The sequence below is a fragment of the Anolis carolinensis genome, chromosome 3 (genome assembly GCF_035594765.1).
Source record: "Anolis carolinensis isolate JA03-04 chromosome 3, rAnoCar3.1.pri, whole genome shotgun sequence".
Lineage (NCBI taxonomy): Eukaryota > Metazoa > Chordata > Lepidosauria > Squamata > Dactyloidae > Anolis > Anolis carolinensis.
In genome coordinates, this window is record NC_085843.1 from 208,400,414 (window position 1) to 208,425,037 (window position 24,624).

Sequence of the window (24,624 nt, forward strand, 5' to 3'; positions counted from 1 at the left end):
ACCTTAGGCCCTCCTCATTTCCCCTGGTCTCTGGGCCTAAGAATGCCTGCTGCATTCTTATGCAGAAAGGACTGGGGAGGAAGGCATGCAGCAGCCGAGAGCCTTCTGGAACGTTCTCGGCCATGACGAGCAGCCTTGTACTTTTGCCAGGAGGTCGGCTGGAAGAAGGCACATAATGGTGAGAGTCCTCCGGAACACTCTCGGATGTCACCTGTCTTGCCCTCCTCCTGGCATAATGCTGAGAGGACAGCCCAAAGATCGAGGGAGGAGTATTTAGGAGGAGGATTGGGACAATCATCACATGTCTCATTTTTGTACTGGCATAAGGATGGGGTGAACATCCCTGTCCTTATGCCAGGAGGACAACGTGAGGATGAATAGGACCCTTCCCCACCCCCTCCTGGTTCCTCCCTCTCCCAGATCCCTTCCCTCCCGTGCCTGTCCCACCCACCCAGCATGTGTCTGGCTGCCCTCCCTCATGGCCAGGCCGACAGTGCGGCCCCAAGGCAATAAAGTTTGCCCATGCCTGGGCTAACTGAATAATAGAAGCTAATTGATATCAGTGTGTAAATGCATTAATTATTCTATTAGCCTCATTGCAAATACTACATGTGATAGAGAACAAATAAACACAAATCTGAATTCAGTGCAAAAAACTCTATAAGAATGACCTAAAATTACATCTGATGAAAAATACTTCTTGGCTTGTGTTATTAGTTTTTGGAAATATCTGATTCAAATTTGTTGTTAATTGCTGTGAAGGTAACCTAGACCTACGGTACCCTAGGGAATGACAGACCTCCACAACACCTTTTTATCAAAAACCCTGTTCAGGCCCTGTAAACTCAGGGTCATGGCTTCCTTAACTGAGTCTAACCATAGAATAAACTGGAGTGTAGTGTGGTTTCCAGGCTGTATAGCCATGTTCTAGCAGCATTTTTCTCCTGACGTTTTGCCTACATTTGTGACTGACATCTTCAGAGGAATAAAATTTAAAAATAGCCATCATTGTAATTAATATACCAAAAAGAATGGCAGAAATATATTTGATGCACTGCAAAGTTTAAAGTGACAGGAGATAGAAAAGAATTTTACTTTTGATAATTCCTTTGTTGATTTATAGCAATAAATCATTAACATGCTCTTATTTCAAAGAGAACACAAACAAAGTAGGAGGAGAAATGACAGGAGAGATAGGCAGCCCAGAGAGCTATTTTCTCAGTACTTAGAGCATGAGAAGTATGTTGGCTCATATTCACTTGCTTTTTTTAAAAAAAGAAACCTCCCAGACTGTCATAGAGATGAAAACCTATATAAATTACATACAACTTCTTCAACCACAACTATGAAAGAGAGCTGAACAAGAAAACAAGGCCAACCACAAAAAGGTTTTTAAAAATTCTTTATTGTATCTTTTTTATGGCCACTAACAATTGTAAGTATGGGATGCATTCATTCTCTGATAATAGATGCATTCATTCTCAGACAATCTACATAACTAATGGAGAGACTTTAGAAAGACAAGGACATAACTGTTGTGTTCTTAGAGATAGGAAATCCATGATGGACTTTATGAAACTCTAATGGCTGACTCGTCCAGAACAGTCCGCTGAACAACATACTGCAGGTACATTTCCTTTTTTAAATGGCATTATTAGAGTTAAGATCCAAGAGTTATGAGAGCAATTTCTCCTTTCTTCCTCCTAAAGCCCTTATCTGAAAGTTTTGTATAAAACTTTGCTGATTTTACAAATCAGCAAAGTGTCAGCTTTCATAATTAGAAACAATAATTTCTTGGAAAGATTGTACTCATACATATGATATTCAGTATTAGTCTTTTCCATTATTGCACAACCTGTAATCATAAGTGAAAATTACATGCATGTTCTAGGACCTTGCAGTAATTTGTCTCTAAATGTTGAAAATGGATGGTGAATGACCCTTGGCTATAACATAAGCAACTCTGTAGCAGTATTTCCAAGATGAGTATAGAGTTGTGTTAACGATAAGTATTGCAAACTGTGAGATGTATAAAAGAAATCGAAATGTATTGGAAAGCAGTACAGAATAGGTAATAGGGTTCAAGAGCCTGTTAATGATTATTTATGTTTCAGTGAGTTGTATGGGGAAAAAAGTATATATTTCTTCTATAACACTTAAAGTTAGAGTGAAGCAAGCAATACTTTAGTTGGGTTGCTGTGAGTTTTCCAGGCTGTATGGCCATGTTCCAGAAGCATTTTCTCCTGACGTTTTGGTCATATCTATGGCAGGCATCCTCAGTGGTTGTGAGGTCTGTTGGAAACTAGGCAAGTGGGGTTTATATGTCAGTGGAATGCCCAGGGTGGGAGAAAGAACTCTTATCTGTTTGAGGCAGATGTGAATGTTGCAATTGGCCACCTTGATTAGCATTAAATAGCCTTGGAGCTTCAAAGCCTGGCTGCTCCCTGCCTGGGGGAATCCTTTGTTGGGAAGTGTTAGCTGGCCCTGATTGTTTCCTGTCTGGAATTCCCCTGTTTTCTGAGTGTTATTCTTTATTTACTGTCCTCGTTTTAGCATTTTTTTTAATACTGGTGGCCAGATTTTGTTCATTTTCATTGTTTTCTCCTTTCTGTTGAAATTGTCCACATGCTTGTGGATTTCAGTGGCTTGTCTATGTAGTCTGACATTGTGGTTGTTAGAGTGGTTCAGCATTTCTGTGTTCTCAAATAATATGCTGTGTCCAGGTTGGTTCATCAAGTGCTCTGCTATGGCTTTTGGTTCACTATAGCAGAGTGGCACTTTATGTTGGAGCAGAATCACCTTGTCACTTGCCAGTAAAAAAAATCTTTCCCCTCTTTCTATAATGTGATTGTCGTGATTGTGACAGATCTCATTTTGTCCTGGAATTCTACAAAAGAGATATGTAACCATGTATTGTAGAGCATCCTTACTCATGCAAAACTAAAAGGACTACAACAGTGGGTCTATGGCACTACTAGTTCCAGAAATATATAGATCAAATAAAGTTCTTAACAACAAGCACATATTCTTCACAGTAGGTTATGTATTTACATTACGTCAACCTCATTTTAGGCAATATGACAAATTTGTCATGGTAGCAAAGAAACCACAGGAGATTTAGTCCATTAGGAAAAGCCACAACAAAATCACAATACTACTCTTATTAGAGCCCACCCAAACCCAAGCAAATATTACAGTCAATCGAATTTTTCGGTCTGGCTTGATATTAGCAAACAAGGAAGCAAGTGTGACAGGAGCAGGAAGAAAAGGCTGGATATGAAATTATTGCCCCCAGGCTCTGCCATTTGTCAGAAAGTTTAAATCGAGAATAGGACAAGTTGTACAGTGGCCATATGATTCTTCTCACAACCTGCCTCTGGAAAGATTTTTAACTCAGTACTGATTAAGCACGATCGCAAACTTAAAAACCTGATTTTGTATTCCTGAAAAATATGCCTTGAATCTTGGGTGGACTGAGCTAAATGAGTACATTGAGTGGATCAGATGAGACTTGCTTTGAAAGCAAAACATTGTTTTACTCTGTTTTTTTAACCCTCTTTTGAAAAACAGCTCTTATAGTTTAGTGCAAAATGATTAAAATAATCCTAGGTGGAACAAACAAATGTTTCAGTGGAAATGATGTATTGGTTGCCCCTTTTTGCATAACTGTCTGGGTTGTTTCCAAACATTTGGGTCTAATCACTTAATAACATTCACAAAGTCATAAAACAAATAACTGTTCCATTTATGCAGAAAAGCAATATGCCCAAATTTGTTACTTATTAAATTCCCCACTTTGTATTTTTTTCCCCTTTCACCGCTGAGCCAGGAACTTCTGTTACAACTGTAACCCTAAATACAGTAGATTCATTCATATTTAGATGTGGTCTGATACTATCACTGTTTTTCTTTTGTGAGCTGTTAAGCTGGCTATTGTCTATTAAAATGCAAAGAGACAGGGCTATAACTCCTCCCAATGTTTTGATTTTCATCACAGAAATGACTTGAGTTGTGTGAGGACAAACAGTACCTTTTCAAGTGCAAGATAAAAGCATTGTTTCTGAAGATCTTCAGAATTCTTTGACCTGTTTGTTCTCAGACTACAGAGCTTTAATCCCATCCTCACAACAACGTGTGTGGTAAGATAGACCAAGAGATAGTGCCTTGCTCAGGAAGGATTTAGATTTGTTAATTGCTGGGCAATGTTTTGGGGCGAGATAAGCATGTATAAAAGAGGTGGAGCCCACTTAAACCAAAGGAAACCAAGTGCATTACTAGACCTCTTGGAAACAACTTTTTTAAAGTGTAGGAGTGAAGATGATGGGATCCAGAGAGCAGTGGTGGCAATTGTACAGTGCAGGGGGGGATACGGAAACAGGAAACAGTTGAAATATCATGGGAGAGCAGGTTGCCTTAAATCATCTCTCCTAGAAACACTACATTGTTAACTATATCATTAGGTTGAAAATACTGCTGGTGATTTCCAGGTTGGTGAATGGCAAAACAATTGTTACCCAGGACTTAATCTTAGACAAGCATGACAACCTGACTTGTATCTTAGAGCTCTGTCTGTGAATGAAGCTCAAGTGCATATGTTAATCTCCTGCACGTTTGACTAATGTTCAGATGTCCTTCTCTGGGTTTCTTCATCATTTAAAGCAAACTGTGTGGCTGCAGAAGTTGTCGGATTATGTTTCCCACCTCCAATAGGTTAGATCTCCATAAAATCTGGCTAAAAACAGAACTGAAACTTCTGATCTGTATTTTGGCTCTCCCCTCCATAGGTTCATGGATTAGAATGTGATTTTGAGATATCAGCCACTGATGGAAGGCAACACTGTTTAAGATTTGAGTAGTTTTGTTTGTTACTTGAGGAGGATTGGGAGGCTGTGGGAATGCAGCCACAAAAATACAATTTTTCTGTTCCTCTCAAATTAGCAAATTGTAAGATGTAGGGTATTAATATTTTAAGGCAATGGTTCTCAACGTGTGGGTCTCCAGATGTTTTGACCTTCAACTCCCAGAAATCTGAACAGCTGGTAAACTGGAAGTTATAGGCCAAAACACCCGGCGACCTACAGGTTGAGAACCACTGCTCTAAGGACCTCATCACATTGAGATTTTTACCTGTCGTAGGATGCATCCAGCACAGTTTGGGGACGAAGCCCACTGGATCCCAACAAACTACGTAGAGCTAATTCTAGTGAGGCTCCGTCCCTGAACTGTGCTGGGTGCATCCAAAGAAGAGGCATGGAGAACATGGGGTGCAGCGCGGGGGATCAGGGAGCCATGAAGCTAAGTTTTCCCCGTGTGATGGGGAGGATGGTGCTACGGGACATGGGCCAACGGATTACCCCGCTATCCATCAGATTTGCCATACTGTCCAACGAAGCCCCCACTGTCATCTGTGTTAGGCAACTTCTTTTGATGAGGTCCTAAATCAGTGAATGAATGATCCCTGGGTTAAAGTCTTGGTATCACTGGTTTTTACTGTTAATTTTTTAAGACATACATCCTTTTTTTTGTGTATGTAGAAAGAACTATGTTTTAGCTGTACCAGCCTGATTTGACAATGGGTGACGATTTATAATTAATAATTTACAGGGCTATTTTGTGCAGGTTTTCTGGATTTTTAAAAATGCCAACTTTCATTAAAATTAATCTTCTAATCAGAGGTTTGTAAAAAGCTTTAGGAAAAAGCATTCCCTTTGTGGTACTAGCACATGTCTCTCAACCATAGACATTCCTTGGTGCCTTCCTCATTTGTATATTCTTTTAAAAACTTTGGTGCATCAGCCTTGAGTCACTAGGCACTTTCCTGTTTCTTTTCTGTAAATCCCCTACACTTTGCTAAAGCCCTACTGCATTCTTAGGGAGGAAAACGGGATGTATTGGCTTCACACTGATGGGTTTTTTTTTTCTGGTGGCACAGCCAACCTATTAAAATTGTCTTTTAATGACTAGTAAAGTAAGGACTCAGGATTGACTTGACCTCAACTAGAAGGCCCTGGGAAATTATGTGGGCCTGTTTTGTCTATGATGTTGCCTGGTTTCAGTGTTTTGGAGGATACATGGGGAAGATGTATGGAGTGTATGCTTTCCTCTGAATATCACCAGTTTTCTTTCTATAAAACTAATATTCTGTTTAGTTGTGTAAAATAAAATACACGGCTTACCATTGGAGGCCTGGTATCACTTTGAGAGTCTTATCAGGCAGTCATGGTCTATCTGAAAATGTCCACTGGCCAATTTTAGGAAAATAAGCTGGTGAACATTAAGGAATTTGAGAGGGAAGGGGAAAAATGGATATATATAAGTAGTAGATAAGTATAGAAATGTAAAGGATAGGAAAACAGGAATCACCATAATATTATGAAAATCTACGAGGGAATGGTTTTTTTGTTTGTTTGTAAAGGGACTATGACAGTGCTATAATTTACTTATATAATCCAAAAAAGGAGTGAGAATATATCTGATGTATTAGGAAGGATAATTATTACATCATTATGGAGCTTGATACAAAAAAAGAAATGGGGGCTTGTCTCCTATGTCCACACACAGCACAATTATGACAAAACGTAGCACTGTAAGATAAGAACTGTGTTTTGATGGCTTTGTGCAACCCCAGGAAGAAACAGGAACCACCAGCCAATGAATTTCAACCCAGGTATCTATTCATTGATTGGCAGGCTTGGCTGGAGTGACCTTCTCGTTGTCTTCTCTTTCACAAACTTGATCATTCATGGATTATTTGTTGCCCCTGCTGCTGCTGTAATCCGGCCTCCCCGGCCATCCCCTGGCTGTGCCCCTTCATCCTCTACCACTGCTTCTTTTTCCTCCTGTATACAAGTGGCAGCACTGGGCAGAAGCACCTCTGTGACGGTGGCAGCAGAAGGACGGGCTTCTTAGTCCACAGCTGCTTCACTGGGGCTGCCAACTCAACCTCACCCATCCCAGCCAGTGGCATCAAGAAGCAGGCCCCATTTGCCACTTCTGCCACCAGCCCCAAGCATGTCCAGGCAAAACACATCAGCCAGCATTTGGTTCTGGGTTTTTACCCTGGTTAGGCTGCTTCCCAGGGAAACAGAAAAACAAATAGGAAAGATCCAGCTGGCAGGTGGGTATGCAAAATATGGATTGGTCGCTTTTGCTCAGCTACTCTGCATCTAAGAAAAAAAAACAAGGAAAAGGACTATTCAAGCCAAGATGGTCCCCATTTGGGCACAGGCACATGGTTTCCAGGGGATTAAGATTTTTATGATTTTCCCACTTTTGTGAGGGTCTTATGCCCTAGCCCCCATGAAACTAGAAGATCTACTATATTTAGCTTTCTGCTCCCCATATACACTATAGTAGCTTCTGAGGGTTTCCCCTTATACTTAACAAAAGTACAATAAGAACTAACACAAGAACTATTGTGCTCTTATGTAACTATTCTTCTGATAAGTGTCATTTTGTCACATTTGGGGTGATGGTGGTTGGCATGGTTCTAGATCTGGGACATCTGTTACAAGTCCCTCACAGAAATTGGTAACATTGGGGAAACTAGCTAATTATGATTTTGTGTCTTCTTTGTTTTAGAACGAAAATTGAGTTCATCTATGGCTGGATCAAATGTCCTTACTTCTGCTGTAGCTGGTATCAGCAAAGAGCTTGTAGATCTGCAGCATCTCATTCAGTTTCCCGAGGAGGTTGCTAGCATTCTGACTGAGCAAGAGCAGGATCTTTACAGAAAAGTATTGCCCATTGACTACCTCTGCTTCTTAACCAGAGATTTGGGGAATGCTGAGTGCCAGAACAAACTTTCAACTATTAAAGCTTCAATTTCTGCAACACTTCTTTCAGCTTCAAATGGGGAACACAGTGCTGTTGAAGATCTAGTGACAAGATTCAATGAGGTAGGATGGGGATTTTTTTAAACTATTTTTGTGTATGGTTTCCATTGATGATGGAAATGATGGCCAAAATGGATGAATGATGGATGAAAGTATTCTTTATCTTCCACCCCTGTACAGTCACCCTAGATATGAGGGTTCATTGATAAAATGGGCTCTAGTGGTATCACTTGCCCTTTTGATGACTGTATATAATGGGAAAGCCACACTCTTGGTGACACAAGGCGATTGATTTTAAATCCATTAAAATATCCTACAGCACCCGTAGGCAATATTTTGTCAGGGCACTGGAGTAAATTAAAATATTTCTTCTTACCTATCAAGTTCTGCTGCAATTACTGCAGTGGCAGATCCAGAACCCAATGGGAAATTTAAATGGTAGGTAGTCCAGAACTTGGAAACAATACTTTTTGGATGATGAATGCCAGAATCCTATAGTTACTTTGGCCTGTGGATATGCTGGCTAGGATATTCTATGAGTTGTAACCCAATAAAGTAACTGTTGAAAGCTCTGGGCTAAATCCAAACAGTGAGCCACAGGCCCTGAATGTTTTAAATGTAGGCAAAAAGCAAACATTAGTAATACACCTTAGCTCAAAATTGAGACTAGCAGGTGGTTGAGCATGCCTGGTGTTGGCAGCAACCTCAGTGTTTTTGACACGATAGTTTTGGTTAAAGCAAATTTCAACTCTTGAGCAGGGTGAGCCTTAAATCTCTGGATTGTTTTCTTTTGGCCTAAACATGATATTCTTAATAATCTTCATAGAACATTATGAAACTGATGTTTCTAGATTGTATTAACAGCTCACAGGTACTTTAATCATAATCTGGATAAACCTAATTAAGCACCCTCATAGGCCGTAATTGTTCTTAATGAAGCTGTTCTCTTGATCTAGGTACTTTTCCCACTGAAACAAATCTTAATCCATTTCTTTTCTTCAGCTATTTTTCCCAATAGATGTCTAATGTATTTGAATGTGATAGAAGATTTGTGCCATAACCTGTTCTGAAGCACTGGTGCCCTCAAATGACCAGATATTCTGGTGCAATAGAGTGGATTGGTTTTGCACAACTTTAGTGAAAGCCAATGTAGTCCATGTAAAGTAGTTTTCAGAGTAACTTCATGCTGTTGTGCTTCTTACAAGTATGGAAGGAGAAGGAGAAAAGAGCTAGAAATTAATTTCTCTGAGTAGCATTAGTGGAAAACATGAATTAGGGCCAAGCATTGGAGGAGTTGCCATAACAGGATGTGTGATATACTCATGTATTCTGTTGGCTGTCTTCTTTTGTAATGTCTGAAAGGAAACTTGCTACATACACTGAACCACAATCATTGGGATTTTAGGAAGGACAATTTTAAACTCTTAACCAGAGCATTTTAAAGCCCAGTAAAATAAGGAAGAGATGCTGAGCTTTAAAAATCAATGTAATTAAATAAAGTGTTGAGTTGGTCAACACATTTTAATAAAGCCCTTTATCACAGAAATTAGAATATAGTTTCCATAGTAAAACAATGGTACTTCCAACTGAATAATTGTGCTGTGCAGTCACATAGCTCTATATGTGAGGTTCAGACAATCTTACCATCAATTAGCTGCACTCATTTTTCTTACAAGAAAAAATCCATTACAGAGAAAAAGATGGTATAGCTTCACAGTGTCACTTGATTTTGAGTTGCAAGAACCCTCTTTGTGAGCAGCAGTAAGGATGTTGTATTACTAGGATAAGGGGATATTTGTTCCTCCTGAAGTAGGCCTTTATGGAAAAGCATTGAGCATATTTCTATTTATGTTAGATTTCCTATTTTTCAGGACTATTTTCAATACTTCTTTCAATCCTTCCTGAGTTTGATGCTGTCCTCGGATTTTCTTTCTTCTTCTTCTAGTGCTACCACAACAAAGGAATTTTTATAACATTGTTTGAAGTTTGTTTGAAAGAGAGCAACCTTCATGTTGTTCTAATGTCAGTTTGGAGATTTTCCATAAACAACATTAGTCTATTATTAAATCAGGGGACATGAAAGCTCAAAATTTCAAAAGCTCAGCATAGTCATATCTTGAGGCCTGGTCCTGAGTTTCCAGATTTTGTCTTTGAGAATTCTTGGAGAACAGGAGGGCCATTCCTGTTCCTCGTGAAGGCAGTCCTGAGAGTCAATCCCCACAGGCCCAACACCTGCAAAGATCCAGACCTTATTGAAAGGTTTAGATCTTTGCAGGGTTTTTTTTTAAAAAACCCAGAGTAAACCTGTAGTATTTGGACACCTCGGGCTAATCCGGAACCCATCATGGATTTTGGACCTGTGTAGAAGGGCCCCCAGCAAACTGGAGGAGGGCAAATGTTGTCTCTATCTTCAAGAAGGGGAAAAAGTGGAACCAAACTATTGCCAACCAGTCAGCCTGATATCAATATCAGGAAAAATTCTGGAGCAGATCATTAAGGAGGCAGTTTGTAATAATTTAGAAAAGAATGCTGTGATAACTAAAAGTCAACATGGATTTCTCAAAAACAAGTCATGCAAGACTAATCTTATCCCTTTTTTCAATAGAGTTACAAGCTTGATAAATGCAGGGAATGCTATGGGTGTAAGTAAGAAGGAATATCCTCCTCATTTTAGCTTGACCTTGGAACAGCCCTGTAGCATTGATTTCTATCTTAATTTTCAGACAGAAAAATATTGTATACAGTAGAGTCTCACTTATCCAACATAAACGGGCCGGCAGAACGTTGGATAAGCGAATACGTTGGATAACAAGGAGAGATTAAGGAGAAGCCTATTAAACATCAAATTAGGTTATGATTTTACGAATTAAGCACCAAAACATCGTGTTATACAACAAATTTGACAGAAAAAGTAGTTCAATATGCACTAATGCTATGTAGTAATTACTGTATTTACGAATTTAGCACCAAAATATCATGATGTATTGAAAACATTGACTGCAAAAATGCGTTGGATAATCCAGAACGTTGGATAAGTGAGACTCTACTGTATTTGTACATGAATGTGGGCATGTGTGTACTAGTCATGGGCCTGGTTACCATCTCATCTGTTTATTTGGTGTTTTCGTATCGTTCCGTCCATTTGGATGGCATGAAATAGTACAAACCGCTCCCGAACGGAAATATCAGTTTAAAAAAGGGGGGAGCGGGAAAGGTAGCTGTTTGTCCGGCTGATTTTCGTCAAGCGCCTCTTACTCAACATTCAACGCGCTCAGATGTAGGCTTTTGCAGAGCCTACAGCCCCTAGCAGGGCCTACAGCTGAGTTCCGAGCGTCAGGCCCGCTCAGATGTAGGCCCTAGTGCTTTGCCGCTAATGCCAATAATATTCAGTTTTTTCGGACCTTGGACGGGAAAGCTCATTTGTGAAAGCGGCCATTTTTGGGAGAGGTGCTCAAAAATGAAAACGGGGCCTTACGAATGAAACAAACCAAAACAGATAGCGATTCTATGCAAATGCTCAGGACTAATATCTATCTATAATAGATATTACCGGTCTATCTCGTGGTCTCAGGTCTTGGCCCCAAAACTTCAGGGCTTGAGACATTCCTGAACTAGAAACTATACCAAAACTATAGTGCCTGTTCTGCTAAAGTATTTGTTATTATTCTGGCATCCATTTTATTAGTAGGATCTGTGACTCTCTTAAAATATGGGGGACTTCCCAAATTTTAAACTTTGTGAATATTGCTTTTAATATATGCTTTCATCTCTTCTGCAGTTTATAATATCGTGGTCAGTAATTTGATTTTAACTATCTCTTGGTCTCATGTCTTGTGGCTTTAGCTTGCACGTTTTGATGTCAGGGGAGTTTTCCCCTAACTGTTTGTGACATCTAAAAATTAAAGACCATATTCAAGTGTTGTTTTATTTAAGTTTAATTTCAGACATTTGTCAATAATAGTACAGATTGAGGGCTTTTCTTTACATAATAGCATGCATTTTTGCAAAATGTAATTACAGTGCCAATTTGGAAAGGTTTAAATATATATTATTTCTTTATATTTACAATATTTGTTGTATGTTCAATATATTTCCCAGGCTCTGTTAGCAGCCATGTTTTTCTGTTCATCTCTGTTTATATATTTAAAAGAGAATTCCTACGGAAAGAGCCATGCTTTGGTTGGCAAAAAACCGTAACTGCTTGCTGTCTTTCTGGCACTGTTTGTGAAAATAATGCACGATATTTATATTGTGGGAGCCAGAATGAATTTTTAGATGGCATACTCTTGATACTTAATGGGAGACAACTATTTCATACCATTGTCCTTTCCTTCCACTGAACAATTACTATACAAATCTTAGAACATGTAATATTGTGCATTTTAGCAAAGTTTTGATGAATGCAAAAACTGATGTATACTACTTAATAGTTTTTGTTTCTTGAGAAAGACACTTGACATAATGTGGTTATTCATTCTTTTTATAAACTGTCTCTTGGGTAGTGGAGTCACATAACTTTATTACCAAATTAATCTGTATAAGAGCCTTAACTTTTATAACAGCTGATCAACAAATAGAACATTAAAACATTACATGTTCTTTTAATATAGAATTTAAAATAGACTTTTAATAAAATCTTTGCTTAGAAAAATATATCTTGATTTTAAAATAAATGTAACTCATATTTTAGATATATTTTAGAGAACTTCAATACAGAAGCAAAGTGTACAGTTCTCTTATGTTTGTATCATTAACTGTAGAATATCTTACCAAAAAACCCACAACCCTCTAGCTATTACCTTTGCAAATTATTATCTTTTAAACATTATTTTGCATAGGTATACTGGAGTATTTACTTCAGATACAAAATTTATTGCAATTAAAGTATTGTGTTTTGTAGATATTATTCTAATAGGTAACTGGGGGTTTCTCATTGTAAGCAATCAAAAGAAAATGTTCCACGGTCCCGTACAATTCATTCTGTCATAGGTGTAACAGAGCATGATGAGTACCTTGAATAGCAATTAATGGGATTTCTCCCCTTTCTTTTCTCTATTTTGTAGTTGCAGCTAAAAATCAGTGTTTTCTTATATTTTTTGTAAGATTTCCTTACCATTTAAGAAACAGTTATGGAATCTGCCAAGCCTGTATCTTTTTCACCTGCATTTGATGATCCATTGCTGTAACAGGGCAAATCCTATAGAAAATGACAGCTTGCTCCACGTAGAACCTGGAAAAAGGCAGTAAGCATGTGTACTCTATTAGGCCTGAATAGGTCTGAGGAAAAATTATTTGTAATGTTTGGTGGTCCGTTTTATATAATCTCCGAAAACAGAACTGGGAGGAGGGAACCTCAAAGCCCAGCAAAATGGATTAAGGGAGCCGGATTTTATTGGCTCCTGGAGAGGAGAGAGTTAGGTCTGTAATTGTCACGACCCAGGCGGCAGAGGCACCAATAACCATACACAGAGGCCAGAATCTATCTAATATCTTTATTGAAGGAATATATAAAGTTAATAAAAACAAGTATAGAAAATAGTCCAGAATTAGACCCTTCAGGAAAGGTCAGAATTAGTCCAAAAAAGCAATGTCCAATAAGAAATATTAAGGTCCAAAGTTGTAATCCAATAACCGAAACACTCACTTTGCCAAGCAAAGTGAGGGGAGATGACAAGGTCCTTTAGTCCATAAAACTTGAGCGTGGCTAGGAAATAACTTGAATACTTGAAACAAGGCTTGAACGTGGAACAAGGTAACTAAGAACGAGAACAAGGTCCGTGGAATAACTTGGTAAAATCCGTGAAACAAGGCAAGGATTAGTCCTGGGAAACAAGGCAAAGTCCGTAGATAAACAAGGCTGGGAAGCAAGGCGAAGGCTGGATAGCAAGGCAAGGCTTGAGCTGAAGCGAGGCTTGAATCGGAGCGCGCTGTCCAGACACGACTCGCTCCGTAGGCTGACGAATTGACTCCGCGAAGTTGCTACGCGGGCAAAACACCTATATAGAGTCCAACTTTCTCACCAAAGCGGTTCTCTGGGAATCAGAAACGAAAGCTAAACTCTGAGACCAGATGTTAAACTCCTCAAAGATTCTCACGAGAACCAGTGTTAATTGGCAACATTCTTAGCTGCTATCCTCGCACTCCTGCGCGAAGCTGAATCCAAACTTCTCTGTTGTTTACAAAACTCCCGGCGCAAGAACACGGGAGAAGAAGGCTCTGGGGTTGTTTGACATACTTCTGGGGCACAACTTTCTTGCAGGTGCAAGGTTCCCAGATCTGCCTGGGAAAGATCAGGCTGAGAGGAATCCAGTTCAGACTGGGAAGGTAAAAAACCCAAGTTTTCATCTTCATCAGGAATTGCAATGTCCTGAGCAGGACTACAAGGCCCATGGTTCATCACACTATCCCCCTCCTCAGGGCCCCTCCCAAACTGGGGTCCTCTCCCCGAGGCGCGAGGTCGCGGTTTGGTGGGATAGGTCAGATGGAAGCGACGGGTTAGATCAGGAGCATGGACTGTGGAGGCGTCTTCCCAAGAGCGTTCCTCAGGGCCAAAACCCACCCAGTCAATGAGATATTGTAGGCGGCGGCGATGAAAGCGAGAATCCAAAATGTCCTCAACCTCGAACTCCTCCTCCCCATTCATCAAAACAGGAGGGGGGGCCGGTTGGTCTGTATCAGGACGTACACCATCCGCCGGAAGGAGCAGGGAACGGTGAAACACTGGGTGAATGCGCATTGAACGCGGAAGTTGGAGTTTGAAAGTCACGGGGTTTAATTGCGCCACCACTGGATAGGGGCCAATAAAGCGGGCATCTAACTTCCGGCAAGGGCGGTGGGAGGGCAGAAAGCGAGTGGACAGAAAAACCCGATCTCCTACCTTGATTTCAGGGCCCGGCTGGCGGTGTTTGTCAGCGTGGCGTTTATAGTCCTCTTTGGCTTGGTCCAGTTGCTGGAGCAAAAGTTGTTGCACCGCTGTGAGTTCCTGCAGCCAATCCTCTGCTGCGGGAACTTCTGAAGTTTCAATGACAGGGGGAAAGAAACGTGGATGGAAACCGTAGTTTGCAAAGAACGGCGTTTCTTTTGTAGAAGCTTGAACTCCATTATTGTAGGCAAACTCAGACAGTGGTAACAGAGAAGCCCAATTGTCCTGTTGGTAGTTTACATAACAGCGAAGATACTGCTCCAAAGTGGCATTGGTGCGCTCCGTTTGCCCATCTGTTTGGGGATGATGAGCTGAAGATAAGCGAGAGTCTATGCCCAGTAGTTTTTGTAGTGCCTTCCAAAAACGAGAGGTGAATTGAGATCCACGGTCTGTGACTAAACTCTTGGGCAATCCATGTAGTCTGAAAACATGCTGAAGAAATAGATCCGCAGTTTCTTTGGCCGTGGGAAGGCCTTCGCAGGGAATGAAATGGGCTAACTTGGTGAATAGGTCCACCACCACTAAGATCGTGGTGAATCCACAGGAAGGTGGTAGGTCAGTGATGAAATCCGCGGAAATTATTTCCCATGGGCGAGATGGGGTAGGAAGGGGGTGTAAAAGCCCTGAGGGCTTCTCCCTTCGTATCTTGGAGCGCTGGCATACTGGGCAGGTGTTGACATATTTTTCCACATCCTTGCGGATCTTGGGCCACCAAAAATCTCTTAGGATCAAATGCATGGTTTTAAATAGTCCGAAGTGTCCTGCTGGTTTGCAGTCATGACACAGACGAAGCGCTTTTTCCCTGCCCGGTCCGGGTGGGATATAAACATGATTTCTATAGCAGAGCAGCCCATCTTTAAGCGAAAAGGGAAAATGCAGACCTTGGCGAAGTTGGTCCTGCGCCCAGGCATCTGCTTGCTGACTAGCCCTGATTTCTTGAGCACAGATGGGTCCTGGAGGAGGGGAAGTTGAACCAATGGGAATGGATTTGGTGTTCCCCACCGTGAGCGTGGCAAAGTTCTCGGGTTGTAGCAGTTGGGATTCAAAGGTCTCCTTGCGTCCTGCAGCGTATTCCGGTTTACGTGACAGGGCGTCTGCTTGCTTGGTTTGGGCTGGGGTCACATAATGGATCTGGAAGTTGAAACGTTCAAAGAATAAAGCCCAACGTTGCTGCCTTTGATTTAGTTTGCGGGCAGTTCTTAGGTGTTCTAGATTTCGATGATCAGTGTGGACTTCAATGGGAAATTTGGCCCCTTCTAGCCAATGTCTCCAAGTTTCAAAAGCTGCCTTTATGGCCAGTAGTTCTTTTTCCCAAATGGTATAATTTTTCTCTGGTGTGGTTAGTTGACGGGAGTAAAAGGCACAGGGATGAAGGTGGTCTCCCACCGGTTGTAAGAGTACAGCCCCAATTGCCACATCCGAGGCGTCCGCTTGCACAACAAAAGGGGTTCCAGGATCTGGGTGCTGTAGAATTGGCTGGGACGTGAATAATTTCTTTAGTTGCTGGAACCCTTTCTCTGCTTGATCAGTCCAGCGGAAGGGCTGTTTTCCACGGATGCAGCTAGTGATTGGGTCAGACCAGTGGGCAAAATCTGGAATGAACTTGCGGTAATAGTTCGCGAACCCCAAGAAACGCTGCACCTCTTTCTTGTTAGTTGGCGCCCGCCATTCCAATACTGCTGAAACTTTGGCTGGATCCATGGAAAGCCCTAGAGGCGAGATGCGGTAGCCAAGGAAATCTACCTCTTGTAGATCAAAAGCGCATTTTTCTAGCTTGGCATAAAGTCCATGATCCCGCAATCGTTGCAACACCATTTTGACGTGGTTCTCATGTTCTGATTGTGATCTGGAAAACACCAAAAAATCGTCCAGGTAGATTATCAAGAACCTGTCCAGATAGTCCTGAAAAATATCGTTGACAAAATGCTGGAACGTTGCGGGAGCTCCGCATAAACCGAAATTCATAACTCGGGACTCGAATAATCCGAATTTAGTCTGGAAGGCGGTCTTCCACTCGTCCCCTTCTCTGATGCGAACTAGATTATAAGCCCCCCGAAGATCCAGCTTGGTGTAGACCTTGGCTCCTCGAAGTCGGTCCAGTAGATCCGAGATTAAGGGCAGGGGATAGCTGTTCCGCTTGGTGATATTGTTCAATGCTCTGTAGTCCACCACCAAGCGTAATTCCCCTGACTTCTTCTTCACAAACATCACTGGGGAGGCGGCTGGGGATTGAGAGGGTCTGATGAACCCCTTGCGAAGGTTTGTCTCTAAGAATTCCCTGAGAGCTTCTTGCTCTGGTTCAGTCAGGGAGTAGAGATGCCCTCGCGGGATCGGAGCCCCCTCCACCAAGTCAATGGCACAGTCATAAGGTCTATGTGGGGGTAATTTCTCGGCTTCTTTCTCATTGAATACATCCCAGTACTCGGAGTACTTCTTTGGCAAGGTGATGATGGGCTCGGTGTCTGTGGCATGGCATACCTTGGCTACGAGGCAATGGTTTTGGCAGTACGGTGAAGCAAACTGCAGTTCTCTGTTGGACCAGGAGATGTTAGGGTCGTGGAGTGTCAGCCATGGAATTCCCAAAATCACAGGGAAATGGGGAACCTCGGTAACAAAGAAGGAAATCTCTTCCATATGTTCCCTTATCCACATCCTGGTGGGTTCCGACCACTGGCTTACGGGGCCCGTCTTGAGAGGGCGGCCGTCTATGGCTTGCACCACACGGGCATTCTTGAAATCATGATATTGTAATCCCAGAGAGTCGGCATACTCTCTATCGATGAAATTGTTGGTAGCTCCAGAGTCTATCATGGCGTGGATCATGACGGGTCCCCTTTTTGCTGACCACAATGTGACCACGAGAAGGAACAGGACCCCGGTAGGCGGCTCTTGGATGGATTTTTTGACCGGGTTGGCGAGCCTCTCTACACCCGGTCGTTGGCTTCCCCCGCCGGCTGTGTGCCAGTCGGCTCAGACGCCTTCGACTCCGTGGAGGACGCCGCCGCAAGACGGGCGGCCGGTTTCCCTTTGGCTGGGCACTCTCTGGCGAAGTGGCCCCCGTTCCCGCAGTACCAGCAGAGGTTCAAGCGTTGACGACGGGCCTTCTCGGCGGCATCTAGTCTGGGACGCACATTGCCCAACTGCATCGGCACCTCCTCGCCTCCTCTGGGGTATGGGGTTGGCGGTGGGGGTCTCCACACCGGACGTGGCTGAACACTGGCGGGAGCGGGGGGTTTTGCCCCGGCTCTACCGCCCTGGCCTCGAACCCATTGTTTCCTGTTGGCAATCATGACTTCAGCCCGTAAACATTGATCAATGAGTGCCTCGAGGGTCTGGGGAGGATCCACCTTGGAGATTTCTTCCAGCATTTCAATGTTGAGACCCTCCCGAAATTGTCCTCTGAGGGCTACATCGTTCCAGCCGGTGTTGTGGGCCAGCACACGGAACTCGGCTATGTACTGAGACATGGGTCTGTCTCCTTGAAGGAGGCGCCGGAGTTTGTGACCGGCTGCCTCCAAATTGTCCTCGATTCCCCAGGTCTCCTTAAGGTGATCCAAGAAACGTTGTGCTGAACTTAGGTGGGGGGAGGCTTGATCAAACAGGGCCGTCGCCCAGCTAGCCGCTGGTCCGTCTAGAAGACTGTAGACCCACGCCACCTTGATGTCTTCTTGGGGAAACTCGGCATCACGGGCCTCTAGATAAGCTTGACATTGGCGGCGGAAAACATGAACCTTAGCAGCTTCTCCAGAAAACTTGGTAGGCAACGCCATGGCCGGGAGGCGAACTCCGCGCTCCCTCAACCCTTTTATTTCTCCATCCTGCGCGTTGAGTCTGTCACGGATGCGGTCCACTTCGTCCTTGCTGATGGTGTAGCTGAGCGGCTGTCCAGCCGGCGCGGCTCCGGTAGACATCCTGGCCTCGGTTAGTTGGTGCTTATGGGTGGCGGAGTCAAACTGTCACGACCCAGGCGGCAGAGGCACCAATAACCATACACAGAGGCCAGAATCTATCTAATATCTTTATTGAAGGAATATATAAAGTTAATAAAAACAAGTATAGAAAATAGTCCAGAATTAGACCCTTCAGGAAAGGTCAGAATTAGTCCAAAAAAGCAATGTCCAATAAGAAATATTAAGGTCCAAAGTTGTAATCCAATAACCGAAACACTCACTTTGCCAAGCAAAGTGAGGGGAGATGACAAGGTCCTTTAGTCCATAAAACTTGAGCGTGGCTAGGAAATAACTTGAATACTTGAAACAAGGCTTGAACGTGGAACAAGGTAACTAAGAACGAGAACAAGGTCCGTGGAATAACTTGGTAAAATCCGTGAAACAAGGCAAGGATTAGTCCTGGGAAACAAGGCAAAGTCCGTAGATAAACAAGGCTGGGAAGCAAGGCGAAGGCTGGATAGCAAGGCAAGGCTTGAGCTGAAGCGAGGCTTGAATCGGAGCGCGCTGTCCAGACACGACTCGCTCCGTAGGCTGACGAATTGACTCCGCGAAGTTGCTACGCGGGCAAAACACCTATATAGAGTCCAACTTTCTCACCAAAGCGGTTCTCTGGGAATCAGAAACGAAAGCTAAACTCTGAGACCAGATGTTAAACTCCTCAAAGATTCTCACGAGAACCAGTGTTAATTGGCAACATTCTTAGCTGCTATCCTCGCACTCCTGCGCGAAGCTGAATCCAAACTTCTCTGTTGTTTACAAAACTCCCGGCGCAAGAACACGGGAGAAGAAGGCTCTGGGGTTGTTTGACATACTTCTGGGGCACAACTTTCTTGCAGGTGCAAGGTTCCCAGATCTGCCTGGGAAAGATCAGGCTGAGAGGAATCCAGTTCAGACTGGGAAGGTAAAAAACCCAAGTTTTCATCTTCATCAGGAATTGCAATGTCCTGAGCAGGACTACAAGGCCCATGGTTCATCACAGTAATATACCTGAGGCAGAAGTCTGCTGTGGGGGTCCTGGAGAAGATGGGATTATTGCAGTGTCCTTTCTCCTTCCCTAGCAGCAGCAGCATCCGTCTATTTCTTTTTGGAAAGTTTTCTAGGCTCCTCCAGAGAGGGCCCTGTTGGGAACTCGCTTTCCCAGCAGCACTTGCATGGGACAGGCATTGAAAAGTCTGAGTTCCTCTCGGAGCATGATGGGAGTTGAAGTTTCTCTCTCTCTGTTTCTCAGCCAATAAAAAGCCTGGTAGTGTCCATGCTCTGATTGGCTGAGAATGGACACAACCGGCAACTGCAATTCTCAGAACCCTCTCTTATTTTAAAAAATGTTATAGTTAAAACTTAAAATAATTTTTTAAAAACCCCAGTAGATTGGTGAATTGCTTTGAAACTTGGCAGGCCTGCAGTTATACATGGGGTCTAAAACTGAGGTAGGTTTCATGCAGATAGGCCTCAAAAATGGCTGAAGATTGAGCCTTTAAAGTTTCCATTGTAGCCAATGGGCTGAATATTTGCCGAATGAAAATGGCCACACCCTTCCCGATTCAACTAACTTCCTGGTAAACAGAATGAGGGGTCAGCTGATAATGGACCTCGAAACATCATGCCTTTTGGCTGAATTGCACACCTCTATTTATTCTCAATCAGATGGACAAGTGCATTGAAATAATACTGGGTGAGGCTATTTAATTCCAGTATTTAATTAGAAAGTTAATTAATTACCTTGAGTGAAGTTAAAGGGAAATACAAACATTACAGAGCTGAGTGACTTAAGATTTCTATTACAGTAGAGTCTCACTCGCTTATCCAACGTTCTGGATTATCCAACGCATTTTTGTAGTCAACGTTTTCAATACATCGTGATATTTTGGTGCTAAATTAGTAAATACAGTAATTACTACATAGCATTACTGTGTATTGAACTACTTTTTCTGTCAAATTTGTTGTATAACATGATGTTTTGGTGCTTAATTTGTAAAATCATAACCTAATTTGATGTTTAATAGGTTTTTCCTTAGTGCATCCTTATTATCCAACATATTCTCTTATCCAACATTCTGCCGGCCCGTTTATGTTGGATAAGTGAGACTCTACTGTACTTCCAAAATACAATAGAGAAAGAAAAAAATATGAAAACTGCCTTATTATCAAGCGATAATTGTCCTCAAGACAATGATATTTATAGGAGACTCCTATACATCCTTACACAGAATTAAGTCCCACATAATTCACTGAGATGCACTATCAGGTAAGTAAATATATTATTACAATTTACACAGGATGAGAAGGATTCATGCAGTCATCATCTATGCATGTACAGTCTCTGACACTAACTTTTGCCGCATACTCTACATCACATGTGTCAAATGCAAGGCCCGTGGGCCTAGTTCGGCCCACCACGTCAATTTATTTGACCCATGATGTCCGAATGCATGCAAACAAACTGCCAAATTTGAAGCGGGAAAACGTACACATATATACTAGGAGATGCAATTGCCACCCCCTCCAGTGGCTGGAAATGGTATAGCGCACAGGGACTGTGTGCTCCACAGTGACCTCTACTGGCTGGAATGGGTTGCAGATTTGAGCAAATTCTATCCATTTTATATGGATTTGATGTCCTGTCTCCTATTGTACATGTTAATAGGAGTTGCAGTCACTAAAAAAGTTAACTGCCCATCACATAGCTTTATTCGAAGACTAGGTAAAGATTGGCCGGCCAGATACTGGACAATAACTCATGCATTCCTCCTCCTTAGACATCATGACTGGAACTCATGGGAGTTGTGATACAGTCACATCTGGGAGGCTGCCTTTTGTTCTATTTAGTTAGGAGAGCGGGGTTTGAATTTAGATTCAAGAGTTGTGGATATGAGTCTGACCTTTAGGCTTTCCATAACCTCAGAGCCACATAGAATCCTAGTGTTGGAAGAGACCCCAAGGGCTATCCCATCCAACCCTCTTCTGCCAGACAGGAAGGCACAATCCAATCTCTCCCAACAGATGGCTATTCATCCTCTGCTTAAAGGCCTCCAGAGAAGGAGGCCCCAACAGAATCTAAGGAAGCATATTCCACTGCTGAACTTCTCTTACCATCAGGAAGTTCTTTCTAATGCAATTTGAATCCATGACTCCGTGACCTAGTTTCCAGAGCCGCAAAAACAAGCTTGCCCCCTCCACAAGTGCCATTGGGTTGCAATTCCCATCATTCCCAGCCCTGCCTGCATCCTCAAATGCAGCAGACACAGAGAATATAGCCAGTGCTTGACAGAGGGATCGGGGCCTTAACATTTGCCCTAAAATTACAAATGGCCCTTTGAAGGCAACCATAATGCTGACGTGGCCCTCGGTGAAAATGAGCTTGACATCCCTGCTCTACTTAAGATGTATATTCTGAAATAGCTGTTGTATGCAATAACTTGTTTTTTGTCTGATCCTGGTATGATGGGATAAGAACCTTGTTGCAACCATTTTGTTTGAATTTCCAAACAAAATTTCAGGATGCTTGTTCAGACCTAAATAGATGAGCCTTATGTATAAGGAGCCATTTCTCCAGTTTAGTGACAACTCTCTATTGAAATATCCGAGGAAAGATCTATTTCAGACTATACCGAACAATGTCATATGATTTTGTAAAATTTAGGGTAGGCTATGATTCCACAATTCTTTCTTGCCCAGAAAAAGCACACCCATGTTATTTTTCTTTGTTGAGTATACAAACGCATTGTATTTTTAATATTTATTTTTTGGGGGGCTTTTATATACAGCAATATTTGTAAATAAAGAAAACATTGAAGTGGATATTGCTGTTCTTTCTTAATAGGTTGCATGGCTTTATTGGGGTTTACCCAATAAGTAAATTATACAATGCAAACTATACTGTTGTTTATTGTGCGCTATTATACTCCACATAAAGGAGAAAAATGCACTTTCTCCAGCTAGTCTTAGTTTCTGATTTTCTTTGTGTGTCAGGAGTGACTTAAGAAACCGCAAGTCACTTCTGGTGAGAGAGAATTGGCCATCTGCAAGGACGTTGCCCTGGGGATGCCTGATGTTTTACCATCCTGTTGGAGGCTTTTCTCATGTCCCCGCATGGGAAGCTGGAGCTGACAGATGGGAGATCACACACTCCCTGGATTTGAATCTCCAACCTGTCGATCAGCAGTCCTGCTGGCACAAGGGTTTAACACAGGGGTCCCGAAACTTTTTAAACAGGGGGCCAGTTTACGGTCCCTCAGACCATTGGAGGGGCGGACTATAGTTTTTTTAAAAACTATGAACAAATTCCTATGCAGTGCACACTGTACATATCTTATTTTGAAGTAAAAAAAAAACAAAACAGGAATAAATGCAGCCTCAATGTTAATCATAATCATAATAAAAATAATAAAGAGGGTTGGAAGAGACACCTTGGGCCATTTAGTCCAACCTCCTTCTGCCTTTGTGCACCAAAAGCACTAGCAAAGTACCCCTTAATAATTAATTATTAATTAAATAATAATTAAAATACCATTATAAACAAGCAAAGCTTTGGAAGGCACGCACCAGGCGAGAGAGGAGACGGGAAAGGTGCGCGCCTTTCCTTCCTACCTCGCACTGCACGCACCTTCCTCGGTGGAGGAGGAGGGAGCTGCCACTGCAGGGGCCAGGTAAATGGCTTTGATGGGCTGCATGTGGCCCCCGGGCCTTAGTTTGGGACCCCTGGTTTAACACATTGCGCCACTGGGAGCTCCTGGTGACAATATATGAATCCTAAGAAAGATCTTGCTCTATTAATTTTAAGACTGAACAATCATTATTGATGTTTTGGCTCTGTTATGTCATATGCTTCAGACTTACATTTTCGTCCGAACCATTCAAGAGTTGCTTCTTGAGTCATGGAAACTTTTATTTTCTGAAAAACAAGTAACATTTCAAATTTTTCAGCATTCTCATGCCTGACAATTTCCCATTCAACCTAGCATATCTATAGAAATAAGCTCCATTGAAGTCAGTGAGATTGTGTGTGTATAGGGTGTGTATAGGATTGAATCTTAAATCTTTATCATTATAACAGAGAGGTCTTACAACTACCATTTTTTGCTTAAGGAGTGGAATGTAAATAAACAATCCTCTTTGCTACTTCAGAATTTTTAGAACTGTTGACTGGTTTTGCAGAACCTTTTGAAAAATACTGTTTGTACAGATATCAGACATTTTCCACTCCTTTCTTGGAAGAGCATATTTGAAGTAGTGTGTAACAAGATTTAAATGGTAGGTGGTCCTTATTAGCATACTTTCCTTTCAAGACTATCCACTGATCCATTTTTTATTCCAGTGAAGGGCTGATTTCCGCTCCCACCCCACCCCCACTGTTGTCATATTATTAGTATGCACTCAGTATTTTCTACTTGATTTGTGCCTTGGTAAATTAGCTTTATTCCCTTCTACAGTTTTGTATCCATTTTGTAGTACAGAGCTGCACTATTAAGACATGCCCTAGGCCATGAGCTATATAAAGAAATACTGGGAGAGGCACAGTTTGAAGTTGAGTATCAATTTGACATATCTAAAGAATTCACATCTTTGTTGGAGCAAGAATCAATAAACAAGAATCACAAAACAGCCACTTTGGAAGCTTAATAATTAAGAAACAAACCAATGTGTGTTGTTATAGGCTTTTATGGCCGGAATCATTGGGTTGCTGTGAGTTTTCCGGGCTGTATGGACATGTTCCAGAAGCATTTTCTCCTGACGTTTTATCTATTGCAGGCATCCTCAGAGGTTGTGATGTCTGTTGGAAACTAGGCAAATGGGGTCTATATATCTGTGGAAGGTCCAGGGTGGGATGCTAATCAAAGTGGCCAATTGCAGCATTCACACTTGCCTCAAACAGACAAGAGTTCTTTCTCCCACCCTGGACATTCCACAGATATATAAA

At 42.1% G+C, this 24,624-nt stretch overlaps 1 protein-coding gene across 6 annotated transcripts in view; it reads left to right on the forward strand.

Annotated features, from left to right (window-relative positions):
* Window positions 1-24,624, forward strand: part of plce1 (phospholipase C epsilon 1) — a 245,765-nt gene that overhangs the window by 145,977 nt on the left and 75,164 nt on the right. For all 6 annotated transcript variants that reach the window (XM_062976167.1, XM_062976168.1, XM_008115322.3 and 3 more), the window contains one exon: window positions 7,582-7,898. In XM_062976167.1, coding sequence (XP_062832237.1) covers window positions 7,582-7,898 — 317 coding nt within the window. The remainder of the gene's footprint in view (window positions 1-7,581; window positions 7,899-24,624) is intronic.